This window comes from Lactuca serriola, chromosome 5 (genome assembly GCF_051521515.1).
Source record: "Lactuca serriola cultivar US96UC23 chromosome 5, Lser_US96UC23_V15, whole genome shotgun sequence".
Classification (NCBI taxonomy): Eukaryota; Viridiplantae; Streptophyta; class Magnoliopsida; order Asterales; family Asteraceae; genus Lactuca; species Lactuca serriola.
Genome location: NC_136412.1, coordinates 267614293 through 267634120, shown reverse-complemented (window position 1 = coordinate 267634120; position 19828 = coordinate 267614293). Strand labels below are relative to the sequence as shown.

At 34.6% G+C, this 19828-nt stretch overlaps 2 protein-coding genes across 2 annotated transcripts; both read right to left on the bottom strand.

Moving 5' to 3' along the window:
• Window positions 1-3504: 3504 nt before the first annotated feature.
• LOC145051614 (Actin binding Calponin homology (CH) domain-containing protein) lies at window positions 3505-9522 on the bottom strand. The gene is made up of 15 exons (XM_078999498.1): window positions 9337-9522; window positions 8984-9099; window positions 8730-8900; window positions 8086-8333; window positions 7818-7989; window positions 7706-7744; window positions 7555-7623; window positions 7340-7456; window positions 7020-7231; window positions 6499-6660; window positions 6202-6401; window positions 5939-6096; window positions 4231-4327; window positions 4053-4144; window positions 3505-3974 (listed from the first exon to the last, which is right to left on the bottom strand). The coding sequence occupies exons 2-15, from the start codon at window positions 9068-9070 to the stop codon at window positions 3756-3758; spliced, it is 2043 nt and encodes a 680-aa protein (XP_078855624.1). The 5' UTR covers window positions 9071-9099; window positions 9337-9522; the 3' UTR covers window positions 3505-3755.
• A 7678-nt stretch (window positions 9523-17200) lies between these two features.
• Window positions 17201-19173, bottom strand: FLA7 (FASCICLIN-like arabinoogalactan 7). Its single transcript, XM_079002386.1, has 2 exons — window positions 19040-19173; window positions 17201-18194 (listed from the first exon to the last, which is right to left on the bottom strand). The coding sequence occupies exon 2, from the start codon at window positions 18163-18165 to the stop codon at window positions 17380-17382; it is 786 nt and encodes a 261-aa protein (XP_078858512.1). The 5' UTR covers window positions 18166-18194; window positions 19040-19173; the 3' UTR covers window positions 17201-17379.
• Window positions 19174-19828: the final 655 nt, after the last annotated feature.

Genomic DNA, 19828 nt, shown 5'->3' with positions numbered 1-19828 from the left:
GGACCAATATATATTCTAAACTGGTCTAAGTAACACTCATATTTATATGAGATAATATATATATATATATATATATATATATATATATATATATATATATATATATATATATATATATATATATATATATATATATATATATATATTAACCGGTTCCGGCGGGTACCCAGCGGGTAGCGGTTCCGAAAAAACGAGAACCGGAACCGGAACTGCTTAAGGCAGTTCCATAACTTTAGGAACCGGAACCGGAACCGCTTAAGGCAGTTCCGGTTCCAAAACCGGCAGTTCCGAGGCGGTTTCGGTTCCAAAAACGGGTACCCGGTTCTGATGCTCATCCCTAGACAAAACTTCAAAAATGGTCCCTGTGGTTTTTGAAAATATCAAGTTTAGTCACTAAGTTTAAAAAACCTCATAGATGGTCCCTATGGTTTCAAAACTTTTAATGTTTAGTCCTTCCGTCTAACTCCGTCAGCTTTCTACCGTTAAGTGAGGGGCATTTTCGTCATTTCAATACCCAGGGACCATTTATGAGGTTTTTTCTTATTTTAATTAAAAATAAAAAATAAAAGTTAATATGTAAAGGGTCTCTCTCTCTCTCTCGGATGCTAATTGAGTCGCCATTTTCGAAGAGTAGAGATTAAATGGGGAGATTGAATCTCAGAAAATCTAATCTCAATTTTGTCACCAACACCTGGGTGTTGATTCGAATCACTTCTTGTTTTTCTTGATTTCTCGTTCTCCTTTTGGACAACAAATTCTTGAGGGTTTTTTTGATTCCACCAACACTTTGTAATCTGTCAATCTCTTTCTTCATTTTATTTTTCTCTTTATTCTGTTAGGAGATTTTAGTTTCCATGTTAGTGATGCTGAGGAACAGATCCAGAGCTGTAACAAAACAATCACCGATCATGGCGGATCACCAAGCTTCGTCTCTTTCACCCCCTACTCCACAGAACCTGACCCGATCTATTTCATCTTTTCTTGGTTCTCCAAGGTTCTTCAATGGTGGATTCTTGCCTAAAAATCTTTCACCGACCTCCATTCTTGACACCAACAAACAGTTAATCAATTTTCCCAGCAACCCATTTGGATTCAGTAAAAACCCAGAAAAATCCACAAAGGTTGTTGAAAAAAAACACCCATCTGAGAAAGTTGGTTATGAAGGAATTTTGGGATCAAAACCCGAAATTCTCAGTTTTCAGCCGGTCCAACTTCAATTGGATTTGGATCGCCAAGATTTTTTACAGGTCCTTTGTCTTTGAAGGTTTAGGTTTTAGAAAAATCCCAAATCGATCCCCACTTGAATTGAATCAATAAAAATCCCAAAAGTCGATGGTTTCAGAATTGATGCTTTAATCGAGTTTCCAGCACAACGAAGACGAGAGAGAGAGAGAGAGAGAGAGTGTGTGTGTGTGTGTGGGACCCTTTAATATTAATTTTTTTTATAAAAAAAATAAGGCAAATCTTCATAAATGGTCCCTGTGGCAGTGAAATGACATAAATACCCTCCACTTAACGGCCAAAAGTTAACGGAGTTAACGAAAAGGACCATTTGTTAAAAGTTTTGAAACCACAGGGACCATCTGTGAGGTTTTTTGAACTTAGGGACTAAACTTGATATTTTCGAAAACCACATGGACCATTTTTGATATTTTGTCATATATATATATATATATATATATATATATATATATATATATATATATATTAAAAGCGGAACAACATTTTAACAATAATGTTTTTCACTTTGGATTTTGGCCACAATAGTTTTAGTTTGTTTTCATTTTTAGTCCTTAATATCAAACCCTTTTCATTTTGGATTTTGGCCACATTGGTTTTGGTTTGTTCCCACTTTTAGTCCCTAATATCAATGTTTTTCTACTTTGGTCCCTTGACTCATTAAGCTTACCAATAATAATTACTCTTTATCCATTTTGACACTTTTGACCCTTACAATCAAAACTTTTACATCTTGGCATAAAAAACAAAAAAACACCTATGCAAAGCACGGGTGCTCCACTAGTTATAATAAAGAAAATGAAAATGAATGTGTTTAAAAGAAATAAAGGAGCACATTTAAACGGATGAGGCATTCTCGGCCGTATGTTTATGCTGTTGGTTTGTTTTGCAATTGACTAGAGTTCGATTCTTGTTACACTCATGTTTTTTTGGTCATCCAAGAGTTTAAGAGCTATAAAAAGTTATACTTCCGTATAGATTTGCTAGTGTAAGTGGACATCTATTTTTATGATTTTTTTATATATAAACTAAGTACAAGTAATATCTTGTACCAAGTAGGATAATACATTCAAAATGTATTGTATTTGTATGAATTGTATTGGTTTGTATTTAAGTTATTTTTATGAAATAAATTGAGTAAATGCAAAGTACAATCATATAACCAAAAACTTATATTGTAATGTTTATTAGTTTTGTGGTTGAATAAGAATTTTCTTATAAGTTTAATGTATTGTTTGTTTGTTTTTGGGTACATTTTAAGCAGAAAAAATAGGTCCGTAAGTATCCGTCGCTAATTTAATGTTGTTTGTTTGTTTACTAATTTAGTGACGGATTTGTAACGCAATATCCGTCGCTAAATAGGTCCGTAAGTATTCCGTAGGAAAAAAGTCAATTTTAGTCAAACTTGAATTCCGTCGTTAATTTGTAGGAAATCCATAGCTATACAGTTCCATAGCTATTCTGTAGGGAAAAAAAGTCAATTTTGGTCAAACTCGATTCGCTTGGGTAATCCGTAGCCATGTCTTAACATAGCTATATTCCGTAGGAAAAAAAGTCAATTTTAGTCAAACTTCACACCCGACGGCAATCTGTAAGCATTTCGTAGCAATTCGTTTCCGTAGCTAATCTGTAGGTATTATACTTGTGGAATACGCCATAGCTATTCTGTAGCAAATCCTTATGTATAAATTTCCTACGGACATTTATGCTAAATGCCTTTTTCCATAGCAAATCCGTAGGTATCGCCTTATACCTACTGAATACCTATGGATTGTGCTGTAACTATTGCTTTAGTTTTCTAGTGATTATTTATCTAGGGTTAACGTTTTGTTTGCAAATTTCTTATGTATGATCAATGTGGGTGCACTTACAAATTAATACTACAATAACTTATTATTTTTACTTTTTATATTTGTATGCATTTCTTTTATTTCCTTGTGTGAAAGGTCTTTTAGGTCTCCTAATCTTATGGTTAGGACCGGCCATACTATCTCCATTTACACTATTTTTTTTATTGGACTCGGATAATTTTGTTATTAAATATCACTTATAATCTAATACTCGATTCCATTCCATGACACTACTCCCAATGGAATAAAAATCAATCAAATTTGCCTGAAACAAACATGACTTTTTTATTTTGCTTAACGCTCCGTTCTATTTCATTGCCTCTTCGATTATTTAATTGATTTAAAAGCCAATTATTTGATGAAAATACATGCAACAAACAATTAAAGAATACAACTAGAAACAACACGAGTAATTACATGTGTAAATTTTACATGTATTGCTCCAATCCCCATCTAAAATTAAAGCTTCAAAGCAATCAAGATGAACATAGGAAAGGAGATTCAAAAACCCTTACTGTCTAACACATTTCCCCAAAAATACAATTTGCTTTCTCCTCCACTTAATAGAAAACAAAGGAGAGTTAGCATGATTAAATTCTTATTATAAATGATCAATATTATACTTAACTTTTTTCTTTTTATAATTATTCTTTAGTTTTGCATCAACTAACTATTCCCTTCTTCTGTTACCGTTTCTTCTTTGTCTGTGGTACCAGCACCACCATCATCAGTAGCAGCTTCATCCATGGCTGGATTTCCCTCTACTTCTTCTGTTGCAACAGTGGGTTCATCTGGTGGTCTATCGTCTTCATTAACTTTAGCCTTCTGTAATAAGCTCCAGTACATAATGCTTGCTGTTAGGATCAAAATCATCTTCGGGTTAACCTGTCAACAATTTAACTTAGTATTCGATGATAATGATGATGCAAAAGGACTCAATAGCAGTATTAAAATGATGTTTACCTCAAGAATATCTTCAGGCAATAAGAAGATAGAACACCCCAGTTTTCTTGCAACACTAATTATATACGTTGCGTTTAACTTCTTATCCTCCTCTGTAATAAACCCAAACAAAAAAAAATGTTTATTTTTCTCAAATTATTGCATCAATGGAATGAAGTTGTGAAAGTTTAAAAATTACCAGTCTCGCCCTTGGTAACAAGACCCCAGTTTACCACCCTCTTTTCCACTGCACTAAGAAGCTCAAGAAAGAAAATACCATCTGATAGGCGTTTATCCTGAATAGTTGCAAAGTTTATAGTTAATTAATATAATATGATGAAATGGAATTATGAGAAAAAAATGGAGTTAACAATATATAATAGAATGTGCATGGTGATGAAATGAAATGGATCATTACGGGTTGATTGTCATATCAAAACACAAATTATTAAAGATAATATAAGTAAAAGAAATTTATAATGCTTCATTCCATTTCATTCCCTCTTTGGATTAAGGGAAAATGATTTAAAAGACCAATTATGTTTTCAACTCGTTCAAAATATCCCAATTATCTTTCTATCGTTCAAGAAATACCAATAAAATTGTGGTTTTGTTTAAAAAACCAAATTAAGTTATCGGTTTGTTCACTTGTAATTAAGAGGAACCGGCAGCTGTGGGTTAAAACCTTTTGTTAACCGGGAAATGGAAGTCAAGCAAAATAAAAGATGACATGGCTTTGTTTTGTTGATTAAGTGGAATTAGAAACACCCACCCTCACTAAATTACCTGGCGATCTAGGGTTTTCACTCACAGGAGGTAAAATCGATTTCTACACAAAGGGAAATCGACAAGTGCAGCAAGCATGTCAACAGATGGTGACTCCCTCACCATTGATGTCTACTGTATTTTGTTCTAATCCCTTCGTTTACTTCCATCATAAGAAAGTATCTGTTACAAATCTAGACTTATGTAACATGGATTTCAAGGTCTTCAAAACCTACCTCCAAAAATTGATCAATAATAGATGTCGGGATGTATATTACTGTCGTAAAAGTCGGTCCCTCGTGGATGGGTTGAGGGAGCTCAGAGATGAAGAACTGTTGGTAAGGTAAAAAAAAACATCTTATTCACGATCCATTTTGCCCCTGTTATTCAAACTATGTAAAAATATACCATCTTGCCCCTGCTATTAAACTTGTTCTTAAGACTGTAAAATTGGACCATTTTTCCCCTGCAATTATTTTATCAGTGGGGACATTTGTTTTGGTTAATGGTTAACCAGTCGCATAAACATCCGTTGTGTTGTTCATTAAACTTTAAAAGGAAGCTGTGTGGCCTTTGCTTTCTACCAGAAAACCTTTAAAAAAACAAGCTGTGAGACTTCAAAATACGCGAGGGGAACCCACAACCACAAGGGTAAGAATCCTCAAAAACCTTATTGTTCTTCCAAATATTGGAGCTTGAGCTTGAAGCCATCACAGACCAAAAGAACCAAAAGAAAAAGAATAAGAAGAAGATGAACCACTGGAAGAAACGCAGGAGAAGAAAAAGTGGCCTTCCTATCAAGCCTACTTCCTATTCATTTTAGCCCTAATCCCATTTTAAATAAAGATGCCATGTCACCCACGTCAATGTCATCAATTGTTTTGCCAACTCGTCAACTTTTAATCGAACTCCTACTTCACCCACAAGAACCGGTTACCACCCGGTGTTATTTGAACAAAAGACAATCTTTGTTGGTGTTTCTTGTACGATGCCGTACTTGGTTGTTATTTCTTGAACGATCAAAAGATAATTGTGGTATTTTGAACGATTTGTAAACTTCATTGGTCTTTTAAGTCATTATCCCTTGGATTAATGCATATGAAAACACTAGTAACTATTAATCATGGGTATGTTTGGCTTACCTTGAAGCTATCCATGTGTCCTGATTTGCCTGTATCTTTCACTTTCTTGTTTGCCCATTGTAAAATATCAGCATCCGTTATTTCCTTGCCATGTCCATGAGTTCTTAAGTTTTTCAAGAGTTGAAGCATGCTAAATCTCATCAACTGCCATAAGAAAGCTGGGTGCATGCAATAATATCCAAACCTAATCACTAATTTCCTTCTTTTCTTCATCATACACAAGTATTTAAACATAACGCAAGAATTAAAAAAAAAACACAAACCTATTATAAGCTTTTTGTTTCCTGCAACAATGTCATTCCCAGCGACATTCACAAGAGAAAAATTTAATTCCTTTCCAATGCTTACAACTTGATTGCAATTTTCAACTTTTCTAAACGGCGTTTTAATCGGTGGTTTGTTTGCTAGCCTCCATGTAACAGACCCTGGTGCAAGTTTATCAAGAACTTCCAAAAGAACCCATCTATACAACAACACAAAAAGAAAATGTTAATTAAAAACGTTAATTTTTTCCAACACACTGATTGATTATAACGACTATAACAAATGAGAGAACTAACCCATCTCTTATATCCTCCCACACATTGTTAACATGTGTTTCAACTCCAAGACTGTTTATCCACATTCGGAAACATCTTTCTTCCCTTGATGTGGTTTCATCATCCGTCATCATTTCAGCAAGCACATTCGTAGTCTTTGCTTTATCTACTTTAAGCCCATTCCTGTTAACAAATTACATGCGGTTATACTTTTTACCAAGGTAAAAGAGAAAATCATATAATTAAATAACCACTTCTAGAGGTGACCTTTTAACAAATTGACCAAACTTTTTTCTTTTAACACAAATGATCACATATTACAATGGGCCTATTGCAAAATCGATTTCATTTTTGGCTGTGTGAATTGAACATTCAAAAAACAATTTCATAAAGTGATTTAGAATCGGACCCATTATAAAATATGTAGTCATTTGTGTAAAAAGCGAAAGAGTTGGTTGTTTTGTTCTAAAAATGGTTATTTTTGTGATTTTCTCAAGATAAAAACGTATTTTTTTTTATGCATGAAAGTAACAGGACCATACCTTTGATGGAATATTTGGGCAACAAATGCAAGATTTAAATTTGTAGATCCTTCCACGATATCCTTCGATGTAACATATCTTTTACAATCAAGTTTCTCAGCTTGCTCAATAATCAATTTTGCTCTTTCTGTTGGATCTTTTGTCTCCAAAGTTTTAGTGCTTCCGTGTTCGGGAGCAAGAACATTGAGTAAATGAGCGTACGCCTCTCCATCCTACAAGCCAACATATTGAGATCAACTAGTAGTATTAATCGAATGTTTGAGCATTATATGTATATTTGAATAGTATAGGGGCTTGTTGTGTAATTCTCCCATATATACCTTTAGATCGGACGAAAAGTTTGTAACTTCTTTCTTGTAGCCTGCTTTTTTTAACTGGTAATTCATCCATTTCAACAGAACTTTTTCGGGGGCCAAACTCATGAGCTCTTCTGCTTCCTGTCATTCAACATTGTAATATCAAGTAAGTAAAATAAACCACAAATTTTATTAAGATACCACAAACTTTGTAAGAAATCAAACAATATATCAATCACCTTACTATCTTCAACCATTTCGGCCAACTCAGGAGTTTTCTTGAAATCAACATCGGCTAGAAGTTGTATCTGAAAATGTCAAAGATTAAGTTAGAAAGATAAATGATGAATTAGTCAACAAAAAAGAAAAAATTTAAACATTGATCATTACCTTAACTATTTGAGAAATCAACCCGAGTAATAGGTGAGGCTGTCAATATGAAACCAAAAAAGATTAATAACTTAAATTTACATCTTTTGAACTCATAATTCCATCAACTTACTCTTCCTTCAGCCAAATCCTGTGTGCCAATGTTGACAACAGTGCAACCTATAGCCTTTGCAGAATTGAGGCAAAGAGTGTGATTTTCGTTTCTTTCCCATGGATTAAGAACTTTTTTAGTGTTAATGGCACGTTCATCTATTGTACCAGGGACGGCTATATTAATCAGCTTACTACAAAAAAACGCTTTCACAAATCAATGAAAAGCATTGTTCTAAAAAGAAAGAGTTTATGGAAGAAAAGAAAGAACATTTAGTTGTTGATCATACCATAAAAGAACTCCATCTTTTGCTAGATCAAATAAAGCATTGGTGGCAGTGTCTATTGGAAGAAAGTCCTTTAAAAACTTGTCTTCTCCTAGAAAATTGTTAATGTGGTTAACATATGAAGCTTTTTCTGTCTCACTAATGCTATGGCGAAGGGTGGTTGCACCCGACTTGACAAAAGATGAAGTAGTTCTGAAAGTTTTTGAAGTCCCCAATTTTGCACTTGCTCGAGCTTGTAAATTTAAATATACCTATAATCATATCATAAAATGAAAATGACACTTCATTCATATATGCATACCAACTAAACAATCAAGATCCAATTCCATAAGGTCCCGTTTGTTATACTAGACAGGACAAATGATCTTGTACTGCATCCGGAGTACATTGAACTAGGACTGAGACTGATGTTAATGAGACAAAAACTGTCCCACCAAAAAAGGTGGGACAAGACTGTCTGACAATGTTGATGCTAATGCAACAAAATTTGTCTCATACAAAAAGATGGAACAAGGTGAGACAAGACACTGTCTTTTATCTGTGCAAAAGACATGAATGTCCTGCTCATCCTCAAATAGAAAATAGTTGTGGGAAGTTTGTCTACTTTTGTGTAACAAATGTAGCCTAAGGGATGGTTTTCGACTCACCCGAAGGAAGCCCTCAAAATCCAAATCTTTGGCCAAATCACTATAAGAGTCACCTAGCATACGTGAGACCTCATCTTGGCTTGATACTTCATTGAAGGGCTTTAATTTTGCCAAAACTGGCGGTAAATCTACTATTTTGACTGTGCCAGCTTGATTTCTTGCTGAAATAAACTATATAAACAAGATCCGAAATGAGCCAATTTGATTATGTTAAATTTAAGAAGAAACGTAAAAAAAATATTAAAATGGCATACTTTGGTTCTAAGTTTACGAAGCTCCACTTGTGTGAATTGGCTCTGAAGCCATGGATCATTGACAAAGACACCCTCGAATGTAGACATCTTTGACTTGTTTCCACAATTGAGAAAATCTTGAAATATATCAACGACAATTAAACAATCAGATGCATTAATCGCAAAGAACCAAGATGAATCAATATGAATATAATCATTCAAGAAAACAGCAATCTACGCGAAGGTGTTCATATGGATATATATATCATTGTGTTCAAGAACAAACATTACAAGATCGAACTGTTACCATCAAGAAGCACAGGATTACGAAAATACAGATGGGATGAAAAAAAAGAAGAAGCAAATAGCAAAACCTTAATAAGATTGATCATGGATCAATAATCCATGTTGAAGAAGCCGGAGAATCGACGTAGGGTTGCTGATTGGTAGGTTTCGGTGATTTTGTTTATGTGAATGGAAAAAGATGGAGGGGGAGTGCATAGAGAGAGGAGAGAAAATCGTATTGTCTGTTGGACCCGCGTAAACTTGGGAAATGAAAATCGAAGAGAAGGTGGTGGTGGTTTACGATTGTCATTTGTATCGTCGTCTTATTAACATGGGGTGGGGACTTGCCCATTTTGAGTACGTGCCAAAATTATCGCTTTGGGCAAATTATAAAATCACTCCCTTAATTTAATCACAAACTTCATCTTTTAATTTTCTCAATGTCATCTAAATAATTAATTCGTTTCCAAAAAAAAAAAAAAAATAGTGTTTATTATTTTTAAAAAAAGGACAATTAGAGATTTATGTTACTATCAATACAAACCCTATTTATTTTTTTAATTTTTTTTATTTTCTCTGTCCAAAAACAAATCCCTTCTCTTCCTTTTGGCATTCATCGACCATCACATGAACAAGGAAGAAAGGCGCCATGCTTGATTTCTTTATTAGAGTCTAACAATTATTTGCGTCGCTCATGTGGATACAAATAGAGGTGGTCATCATTTTTTGTCATAGTTTCTACACTAAAAGATATCCATTTAAACCTAAGGTAAAATCAACAACCCTTTGTGGTTGTGTTTGGTTACTCATTTTGATCCAAAATGAAATTTCTTATGAATTAATTTTAAACAATATTTTGTGGTGTGTCATTTGTTTCCTATATCCATTAATTCTCAATAATTATACCAGAGCTTTAATTTATTGAATCTCTTTGATTTCCTTATTTATCTTTAATTTCTGATTGTTCATGTTCATCCATTTTGATGATGTTTGGTAATTATCAAAATATTTCATTTTTAAATATCTTAGAAATTCGATTTTTTATGGTTTGAATTGAATTTGAGTTGTTGAGGTATGTTAATTTTATAAAAAATTCACATGCATAGACTTTATAAAAAAAATATATTTAAAATGTTTTTTCATTGTATATTGGTTTTTTACATTCTTTTTTTGATTGAACCTTGTGATTGAGTTGATTATTGTGGTTGTTGACTTTATGTAATGATTTTTTGTGTTTTAAAGCCTTGTCATTATTATAACAAGTTAGGATTTTCAATTGTATGTTCTAGGTTTTTCCATCATAAATTAGAATAGGTTCTATTTTTAGTAATATAAAAATATACAATAAGAAGACCCGAATACTACAACCCTAAATATATCATTGGTGGACCTCTCAACCAAATAATCAAACAACACGTGTAACCTAACTATCAATGGGTCCTAATAGAAGACACAAACGACAGACCGTGGTGTATGACAAGCCTAGCTAGCGGAAATGCTTAACGGGTTTTCTTTTGATCATTTTTTGTTACCTACTCGGAGCAAAAATTGGTTTTTGTTCTCTTATTTTTTATCAATCAATTTTATGTTGACTAATAAAATTGTTATGGATTAGGGCTTGGGCAATAAGTGTTGTTGTTTTATATGATATGGACTATATGTATTTTTAATATTGTTTAGAAAACACTAAAATTGAGTTTTGTGATGAATTGTCTTAGAATTATAAAATCATTTTTAAAATTGGTTTTAACTTTTTTAGATTAGATTTTTGATTAAGAAAAAACTGTTTTAAGGACATAACGTTAATTGTTTTAACAAGTAGTGTTGACGGATTCTTTGTATGCATACAAAATTTTTATAACACTAAATTTTCGTACAGCAATGATTATACAAATAGAACACTTTTATTAAATTTTGTCATTCAATCGTTAGAACAATAGCATGTGTAGCTTAAGCTATATTATAATTACATGGCCAATTTTGGGTCCATGTAAAACCTAAGCAAAAATTTACGATTCTAAATTGGAGGATTTAACTAGGACCGTGCTGTGACCTAGCCACAGGAAAAATGTTGAGACTAAACATGTCAGTTAGACACCGATAATAGACTCCTTGATCATCAAAAGACAATTACATAAAAGAATATATAAAGAATACTTAAATCCTAATGGATAAACCCTAAAGAGCTTGAGTCTAAACCTCAATCACTAACATTCTCCCCCAGTTTGATTAGGAGACGGATAAATTGGAAAAATAAACAAAAAAATAATAAAATAATACATAAAAACTAGATGAAGATAATGGCAGCTGTGATGGTAGAACTCTGTCGATGTCGGCTAACATCGACTGCTTGTCGGAGAAGAAGAGAGAAGAATCGACGGCCAAAGGCGATTCCATTGTAGAAGAAGAGAAGAGCAGCGACGACAACGTTCATGCAATCAATGGTAGAGGAGTCCGGAGAAAGGCAACAAGAAAAAAAGATGGCTCGAGCTATGGCGAACGGAGCCAATTTCAGGGAGATCGACGATTGCAATGTTGATAGAGAAAGAGACGAATGCAGATTAGAGATTGCCCCAATGGAAAAGGTGTCATTGGAGAGAGACGACATCAACGGAGAAGGTGTCATTAGAGAGAGGCAACATTAACATCAAAAGGGGTTGCCTCAGAAAAGAGAACTAAAGAAGTGGCTAGTTGAGGAGGAGACAGAAGGCGAGGAGGCAAAGGTCATCTGAGAAGGAGGTAGGTGGCAGAAGTAGACGAAGCAGTAGAAGAAGCTAATGAAAGGGATCTGGTTTGGTGCCAACGACTGTTTTATTATTTAGGCGGGGAAGAGAAGAACCGTAAAAATATGGAACATAATGAAGATACCTCCGAAGACTATTAGAGAAGGTCGCCGGAGGTGGAGGGCGGCAACTACGGGTTGTGGTAAGAAGTAAGGTTTTGACCTAGACACTGATACTATATAAAAGATAATAAATCGTTGATATCAATAAAATCCGTAAACTAATTGTCATTGTGTTCTTTGTTGGAAAGTAGGAAAATTAATGTTGTTAACATCAGTGAACGGTATCATGACTTGAGGATTATCCTCCGATATAAAAACAAATTGTACATCCTTTGGAAACCGTTTCTTTTACGACCATCTAATTGATTCGTCAAAAGGTGAACTAGTTCGGAAAGTTTTTGAAGTCCCCAAATTGTATTTGCTTGTGATTGTAAATTTACATATACATATTATCATCAAATGAAACCTATTCCATAGCAACCATCCTTTTGTAGATGTTTTCCTAAAAGCAAACCTTAAAAAATCGTCATATTCTTGTTAGAAACCTTATTGAACATGGATGAAACAATCCGGTTTATAAATTGAGATTTATGGTAGTCAGTCACTTTAATCACCCGTTTTCGGTGGTTTGCCACTTTTAGTAAGTTGTTGCATTCACAAATATAAAACATGTTCAACATATCCTTATGGGAAGAAAGGTGTGACGTTTGATTTTGAATGGTTTTAGTAAAGTGGGTTTGATTTTTATGGTTTGGTTAAACTATGTTTGAATTTAGGGTATGTTAAAGACAGATGGAAAAGATAAAGGGCAAGCAATTACAGACCAGGGGCTTTAAACTCTTTCTGGTGACCCTCACATTTGGGTGTATATGGGGACTTCATTTATAACCTCTTGATTTGGTGTAATCGATCACTAGGTTTTGGAGAGAAAGAGATAAAGACAAAAGGGTGAGAGAGATAGCGAGAATAAGGATGAATACAGTGGTAAGTAAGGATGCAAGTGGGTCCTATGGATCTGTAACTGAAAACCAAAAAATAGAATTTAATAGAATAGAAACCGAATTGATATATAGAAATTGGTTTTGGTTTAGTTCTGGGTATGAGGCTGAGTAAAATAGGTCTAAAATCGGAAAACCCAGAAATATCAAAGTGAGTAGGGTGAAAATGGGTAATATAGGTCTATAAATGGAAAACCCAAAAATCCGGAAAACCCATAATTTTTTGGTACTTGCTTAGTGCGTTAATATCTTTATTGGTTTGATATCTTTATTTTATAACAAGTCAAAATACATCTTATTCATGGAATTGAGTAATAATAGACTATCAAATTCAACCTTTATATTGGTTTGAACTTTGAAAATTTCTAGTTTTGATATCCAGACTTCAAGCGACTGTATGTGTAACATCCCAAATTTTAAAACCAAAAATTTCATTTTTATTTAAAGATTCATAAAACAGATTACTGAAAATGTCATCAATGTTATCTCATATCATGAAAACCATAAGTCAACCATCTCAAAAACATATCATAGGAAAACAATGTCAGAATACAAATATCAAGAATCTCATATGCGGACAAACGTGTGTGCGATGCGCTGCTATCGTGCCGGCTCTTTTCCATTCGAAGAAGAAGGATCTGAAACAAAAACTGAAAATTGTAAGCACAAAGATTAGTGAGTTCCTCCATCATACCACATACCATATAATAACATACTGTCTAACATGTCCGGGTACTAGACTACCCCTTCAACTGGTAACTGCCTAGCATATCAAGGTGCTGGCCTACCCCTTCGGTCCTTTCGACCGGTACTAGGGACGATTTCACCCCTACTTCTACCATATAACATTCTGGTACATAAACACATAAGTTATATACTGCCTAGCTTATCAGGGTGCTGGCATACCCCTCTGGTCCTTTCGACCGGTACTGGGGCCTATCTTACCCCTCCTACCACTATCACATAATATCATAGCATACTAGCACATAAAACATAACATATAGTGGTATACCAGCTAATTATCACAAAGGCAATCATCTCTACTATAACTCCTACTAGTGGGCCGACATTGGTGCCTTCGACCCACTTCTACTGGAAAGTAACTTACCTCAAATGTCGTGTAGTAGCTGAACTGTCCTCGGCTTTGGGATCAACTCCTCTCAAACGCCTACACATAAAAATCTCCTTTAATTACCCTTTCATACCCATAACCCCTTTAAGGGTCAACTCTGGTCAATGGTCAAAGTCAAAGTCAACATCCTCGTTGACTCAACTCGCCGAGTTGGTCCGTCAACTCGTCGAGTTCCATGATCCATAAAACACTGGGAATCTCGATCCAACTCGTCGAGTTCCTCCTCATAACATAGTCGGGGCATTTCACACACAACTCGTCGAGTTCCTCCTTGAACTCGTCGAGTTCTTCAATCTTCAAAACCAAAATAAACCATGTCCAACTCGCTGAGTCATCTCCTAGACTCGACGAGTTTGCTCAGTAGTAGAAAAGGTTAGGGGACCACGACCCAACTCGTCGAGTTGGATGAACAACTCGTCGAGTCCCCCCTTGGTCTAAATCCATTCAGTCACTTCCAATCAACTTCAATGCTTCCAAACCATAGATCTGGTCCCCTACGACTCAGTTACCACGTAAAGTTACTAACTTTATGTTCATGTATGGTGTCATGAAGCGAGAAACACCAAAACTAAGCTATATAAGAGATCTAGGGCATGTGGAAGGGCCAAGGCTTGATAAAGTTGGAAACTTTAAGCCTCATAAGCTCATGAGTGCCTAGATCTGAAGTCACAACTTCATGATACATTCATATCCTGAAAATGACTTCAATATGGCCCAAAACTGACAAAATACAACCCTAAATTACGAACTAAGAAATAGAAAACCAAGGTATCAACTTTATACTTCAAATGAGTCAGAAATGCAGCTCAACTTCCGGATCTACTGGCTTCCTCTTGAATTCTCAAGTTTCTCCTTCCTTCTGAAGCTTCAAAATCACCAAGAACACACAATAATGGCTCAAAACACTCAAAAGTGGATTAGGGTTTCATGGCTAGGGTTTGGGTGATGGAGGCTGCAAGTGAGGCCAACCTTTAGAGATTAAGGTGTTTAAATAGGTTGCAAAACCCTGAAAATTAGGGTTTCACTCTGGCAGACCTACTCGTCGAGTAGACTTCAAGCCCCACGTCCAAATTCCATTCCTACTCGACGAGTTTAGGGCCTCCAACTCGTCGAGTCCCTTTGCAAAAATGAATAATTTGATTTAAAATACATACCAAGATCTGGGCGTTACAGTAAGTCATTGAATATGAAACCAAAAATGATGACATTAGAGTGTAAATCATGTACAAACTCTAAGTTACATGCTGTAAAAACCGCATATCAATCCGACGTCAAACAAACAAGATATGCATGTTTTATATTTTTCATAGAATATAAAATACAAAAAAATACCAATAAATCTCAAATTTTCTAACTTTGATATCCCGATTTCGAAGGATTGTAAGTCCTTGAATATGAAACTAAAAATGACATAATTATAGTATGAAATCACATACAAACTCTAAACTACGTTTTGGAAAAAAAATTATATGTCAATCCGACTTCAAACAAATGAGATATGCATGTTTTAAAATTTTCATAGAAGGCAAAATACAAAGTTTTGCCATTATTATTATTATTTTTTATTTTTTTCTTACAATTATTTATAAAATACAAAATAAAATTTAAAGAAAAAAACCACCATACCCACCTTATTCTAAACCCTTCCCTTTAAATTATACTTCCCCTAAGCCACCACCAAACCACCACCAGAAAATACATTATCTCATAAAGAGAGTCATCGGACCACCGCCCACCACTATTGACGAACCACAACCCTATAGTCCCTCTTTCTTTCTCTCTCTCTCTCTCTCACACACACACATACACTCTTTCTTTCTTTCTTTCTTTCTTTCTTTCTTTCTTTCTTTCTCTCTCTTTCTCTCTCTCTCTCTCTCTATTTCTCTCTTATCCTTCTTCTCTGATCTAAATACTCTCTCTCATTCCTCCTTTTTCTTCTTCAATCAACAGACCATAACCGTCTTAGATCGCCACCTGTGATCTGTACTTACAACGATATTAAGTCTTCAATCTTTGCTATTACATGTGTGATGACACTGATCTTCATCGGGTAGGGTTTCGTCACATGAGTGACGCCATCGGTGGCGACTAAAGTTTCGACATATGTCATCGATCTCTGTCGGTGTGGGTTTCGACAGATGTCTAGATTGATCTCAACCTACATCGTGGCTGAGACATGGAGACCATCGAGCTCTACAATCAGAATCGAAGCCAACATAAAGGTGATGGCTAGATCAAAGATGAGGAAGAAGGTATGTGCAAGGTTTTCAGATTATGGTTTGTTTGGAGGATATGGTGACGGTGATAGGTAACGATGGTTGTGAAAGAGCTAGTGATTATGGATGGTAGTGTGTAATCTTGAGAATCTTATTGCAAGGGAAATGAAAAAGGGAGGGGGAGGGGTGACCGGTGAGGATGTTTGTTTTGTTTTTATTAATTTAAAACTAATAAAGAAATAAAAAATGAAGAAAAAAAACATTTCATGTCAATAAGTACTAAACATGTAAGAAAAAACAAACTATAAACGGTCCAAATTAATTTTTAAAAATATAACTAAATATGCTTTAATGTAATTTACCAAATAATAATAATAATAATAATAATCCCTATTCTAATAAAAGAATAGTTTTAATCTCCTTTTGACATGTGTCATCCTATTAAGCCTCCTAATTAATGCATATTTTATTCTACTTTTGTCATGTGTCACCCTATTAGTCTTCATCATTAATACATGTCACTGGTCAACCTATTAATTCTCAATTTTAAATTTTAAATTTCTCACTTTAATTACATTAGAATAAAAATTAAATTAAAATTAATACAAATTATAAAGTGATATAAGTTCACATATTTATTTAAATTAATAATTATAATTTTATATAACTAAAAAAATATCTATAAATTTATAATTTATTTGAAATAATTGATTGATAATTTTGAATTCTTACTATAATAATTTAATTAGTTTTGTAACCGTGGTTATCACGGGTTATAAACCAGTAATAATAATAAAAACTTGACTAAACGAGAGGAGCGAATAGTGTAATTTTGTAGAATAGAATAAATGAAGATTATACAACAAAAATAATACAAATTCTCATTCAAGTACCAATCAATGAAATACATATAAATACTGATATCAAAAGAATGGCTTGCTTTTCATCAATTCAAATCGATTCTCCGTAGCTTCATTCAAATATCCCAATTTTGCTTTATCTTACAACACCACCGCAAATCCAACGGAAACAACCACCATCATCACGCACCTCCACACGCTCCACCCTATAATCCGGTCAGAAGAGGAAGGCGATGATGAACTCGCAGCCTTTCCCTTTCCTTTCCCACCATCTGCTTCTGGAGCATCAGCAACCGGAGCAATATCTGGCACCGGTGCCGGAGCAGGTGCCGGAGGAGGAATATCAGTTCCGAAAATGGCTTCAGGAAGGAGCACCCAGTCCACCTGGTAAATGGCAACAGGATCCGTCGAATGCACACTGCTGCTCACTTTTGTGTTAGTCCAACCGGACCCAATACGAACGGTGCCGGAGGTATCTGTGAAGTTCAGCGTGTACTGACCTCCGGCGAGCGTGTTAACAGGGCCGGCGCCGCTCAGGTTCTTGAAGTCTGAAAGCGAGTAGTAATGTGGCAGCGCGTGGAAAAGACAGAGCTGTTTGAGCTGATCGGCGGTGAGGTTTGACAGGGAGGGTTTTTTCAGGGAAGTAAATGCTTTGTCTTTGGGTACAAACAGAGTGATTCCTTCTTCTGTGTTGTTGGCTTGATTTTGTAGGGTTTCGATGACTTTGGTTGATTCAAGGTATTTAAGGAAGGTAGAGAAAGGACCAGCGACGCTCAGGAGCTCGGTGAGGTTAACGTAGTCCGGCGCTGGTGCCGGTGCCGGAGTTGGTGTCAAGATAATCGGCGGTGACTCGGCGGCCAATGTTGCTGCTTGTGCATATGCAAACAGGAGTGTGGTAAAACACATGAAAATCTTGATCGAATCCATGTTCTTCAAGACCTCAATCAACACCAATCCTGCAAACAGAAAAACCCATTCGACAAATTGATCATGGAAAGAAACGGTGTTTGACTTTTTCAAGTCAATCGAGTTGCTTCTTGAGTTGAGAATTTATAAAAATTGTTTCAATTTTCTCTAATAGCAGAATGATAATGAACTAATTTAAATAACAGGAATCAAAATGGAAAAATTTGTAGCTAATAATTCCAACGCTAGAAGATCTTATGACAGAATTTAATGGTTTTGACTTTCGAAAATTGGACTTCACTTGAGCAAGTTGTATCATATGTTTGTGAAGTTACAAAATTACCCTCTAATTAAAACAGAGTTTACCAAGAAATGAGGAGATACGATCGGAAGAAACAGGTTCAAAATTTGTTCGTAAGATCAAATCTTTCCTTTCCTGGTGATTTTCAAATTCAAGAAAACAGATCTACTACCTAAAAAGAACAAACTAGTTAAAGAGTTTAAGATCGAAATTCTTGAATCGATATGAAGCCAAAGATCCAACATCAGAGATCAAAGATCCCATCTCCAATTATTAAAAAAAACCAACAATTTGATTTGCATTTCAAGATCAAAGCTTCGTTTATCAGCAACACACTACTGAAATAATCAAAGAAAACTTGCAAGACAGAGAGTAGCTACACTCCACATTCAACAATGTGCTTCGTAAAGATAACATACATATACATACACACATACATACAGATGCAGATCTAGATCTATTCATGAAGAAAAAGCAAAAATCGGTAATAAAAAGCAATACCCACTTCAATTATACAAACAATAACACAATGCAATCATCAAATCTGATACGATTATTGAATTGCGTGAATCGATTGAGAGGAAAAAGACTGACCGTTGGCAGGAAATACTCAGGGAGAGAAGGGGAGAGTAAAGGTGAAGTAAGATGATAATGCACTGGAGAGTGGAATGTATGAGAGAGTATAAATAAGAGGGTTTTCTTAATAAAACTACCATTTATTGAGTGGCATTTGGTACAAGTCAAGAGAACAAGCAAAAGTTCGTAAAGTCTACACAAATTTAAAAAAAAAAAAAAAAAAAAAAAAAAAAAAAAAAAAAAAGGTTTGGTGTCACATTCCTATAATCTTATATGACATTTATGAGAAACAAACAATTAAATTTTAATCTGTGAGGAATTACAGAGTTCATAGAAAGATTTAATACCTCGGATCTATGACGATAGTACAAATTCTTTTAGTTAAGATTCAGTTTTCAATATTTTTTTGATTCTTTGTAAAATTGTTTGTGTTTTTATAAATCATGTGAATTAGTGAATTGCGTCAATCAATCTTGTATATTTTTAATATAATCATGGTTTTCTTTTATAGCATGTGTTACTTATACATAATGAGACATTGCTTCTGTTTTACATACTAATTCTCTATGTTTAACGAAAAAGTAATAATATAAGAGGCAAATATCAACCGACAAATGAAGTACATAAGTTAATGTTTCTTCATTTTGTCTTTTAGAAATACGATTCCTCCTTAATAATGATAGTATTAGTTTTGACGTGTAATTATTATAGTGTTTCAATATTGAAGGTGGGCTTTCTCAATCAAAGAACTCTCTCAACTAATTCACCTATTTAAAATCAAATAAAACAAATAGTGTTTGAAATGTC

Bases quoted from the DNA above. Each gene is read 5' to 3' on its own strand.
- LOC145051614 (XM_078999498.1), bottom strand. From the start codon at position 9,070: ATGTCTACATTCGAGGGTGTCTTTGTCAATGATCCATGGCTTCAGAGC. The intron at 8,334-8,729 runs GTGAGTCGAAAA...ATATGATTATAG, and splicing joins ATTTTGAGGGCTTCCTTCGG to GTATATTTAAATTTACAAGC. The intron at 7,232-7,339 runs GTATATATGGGA...GTTGGCTTGTAG, and splicing joins ACTTTTCGTCCGATCTAAAG to GATGGAGAGGCGTACGCTCA.
- FLA7 (XM_079002386.1), bottom strand. From the start codon at position 18,165: ATGGATTCGATCAAGATTTTCATGTGTTTTACCACACTCCTGTTTGCA.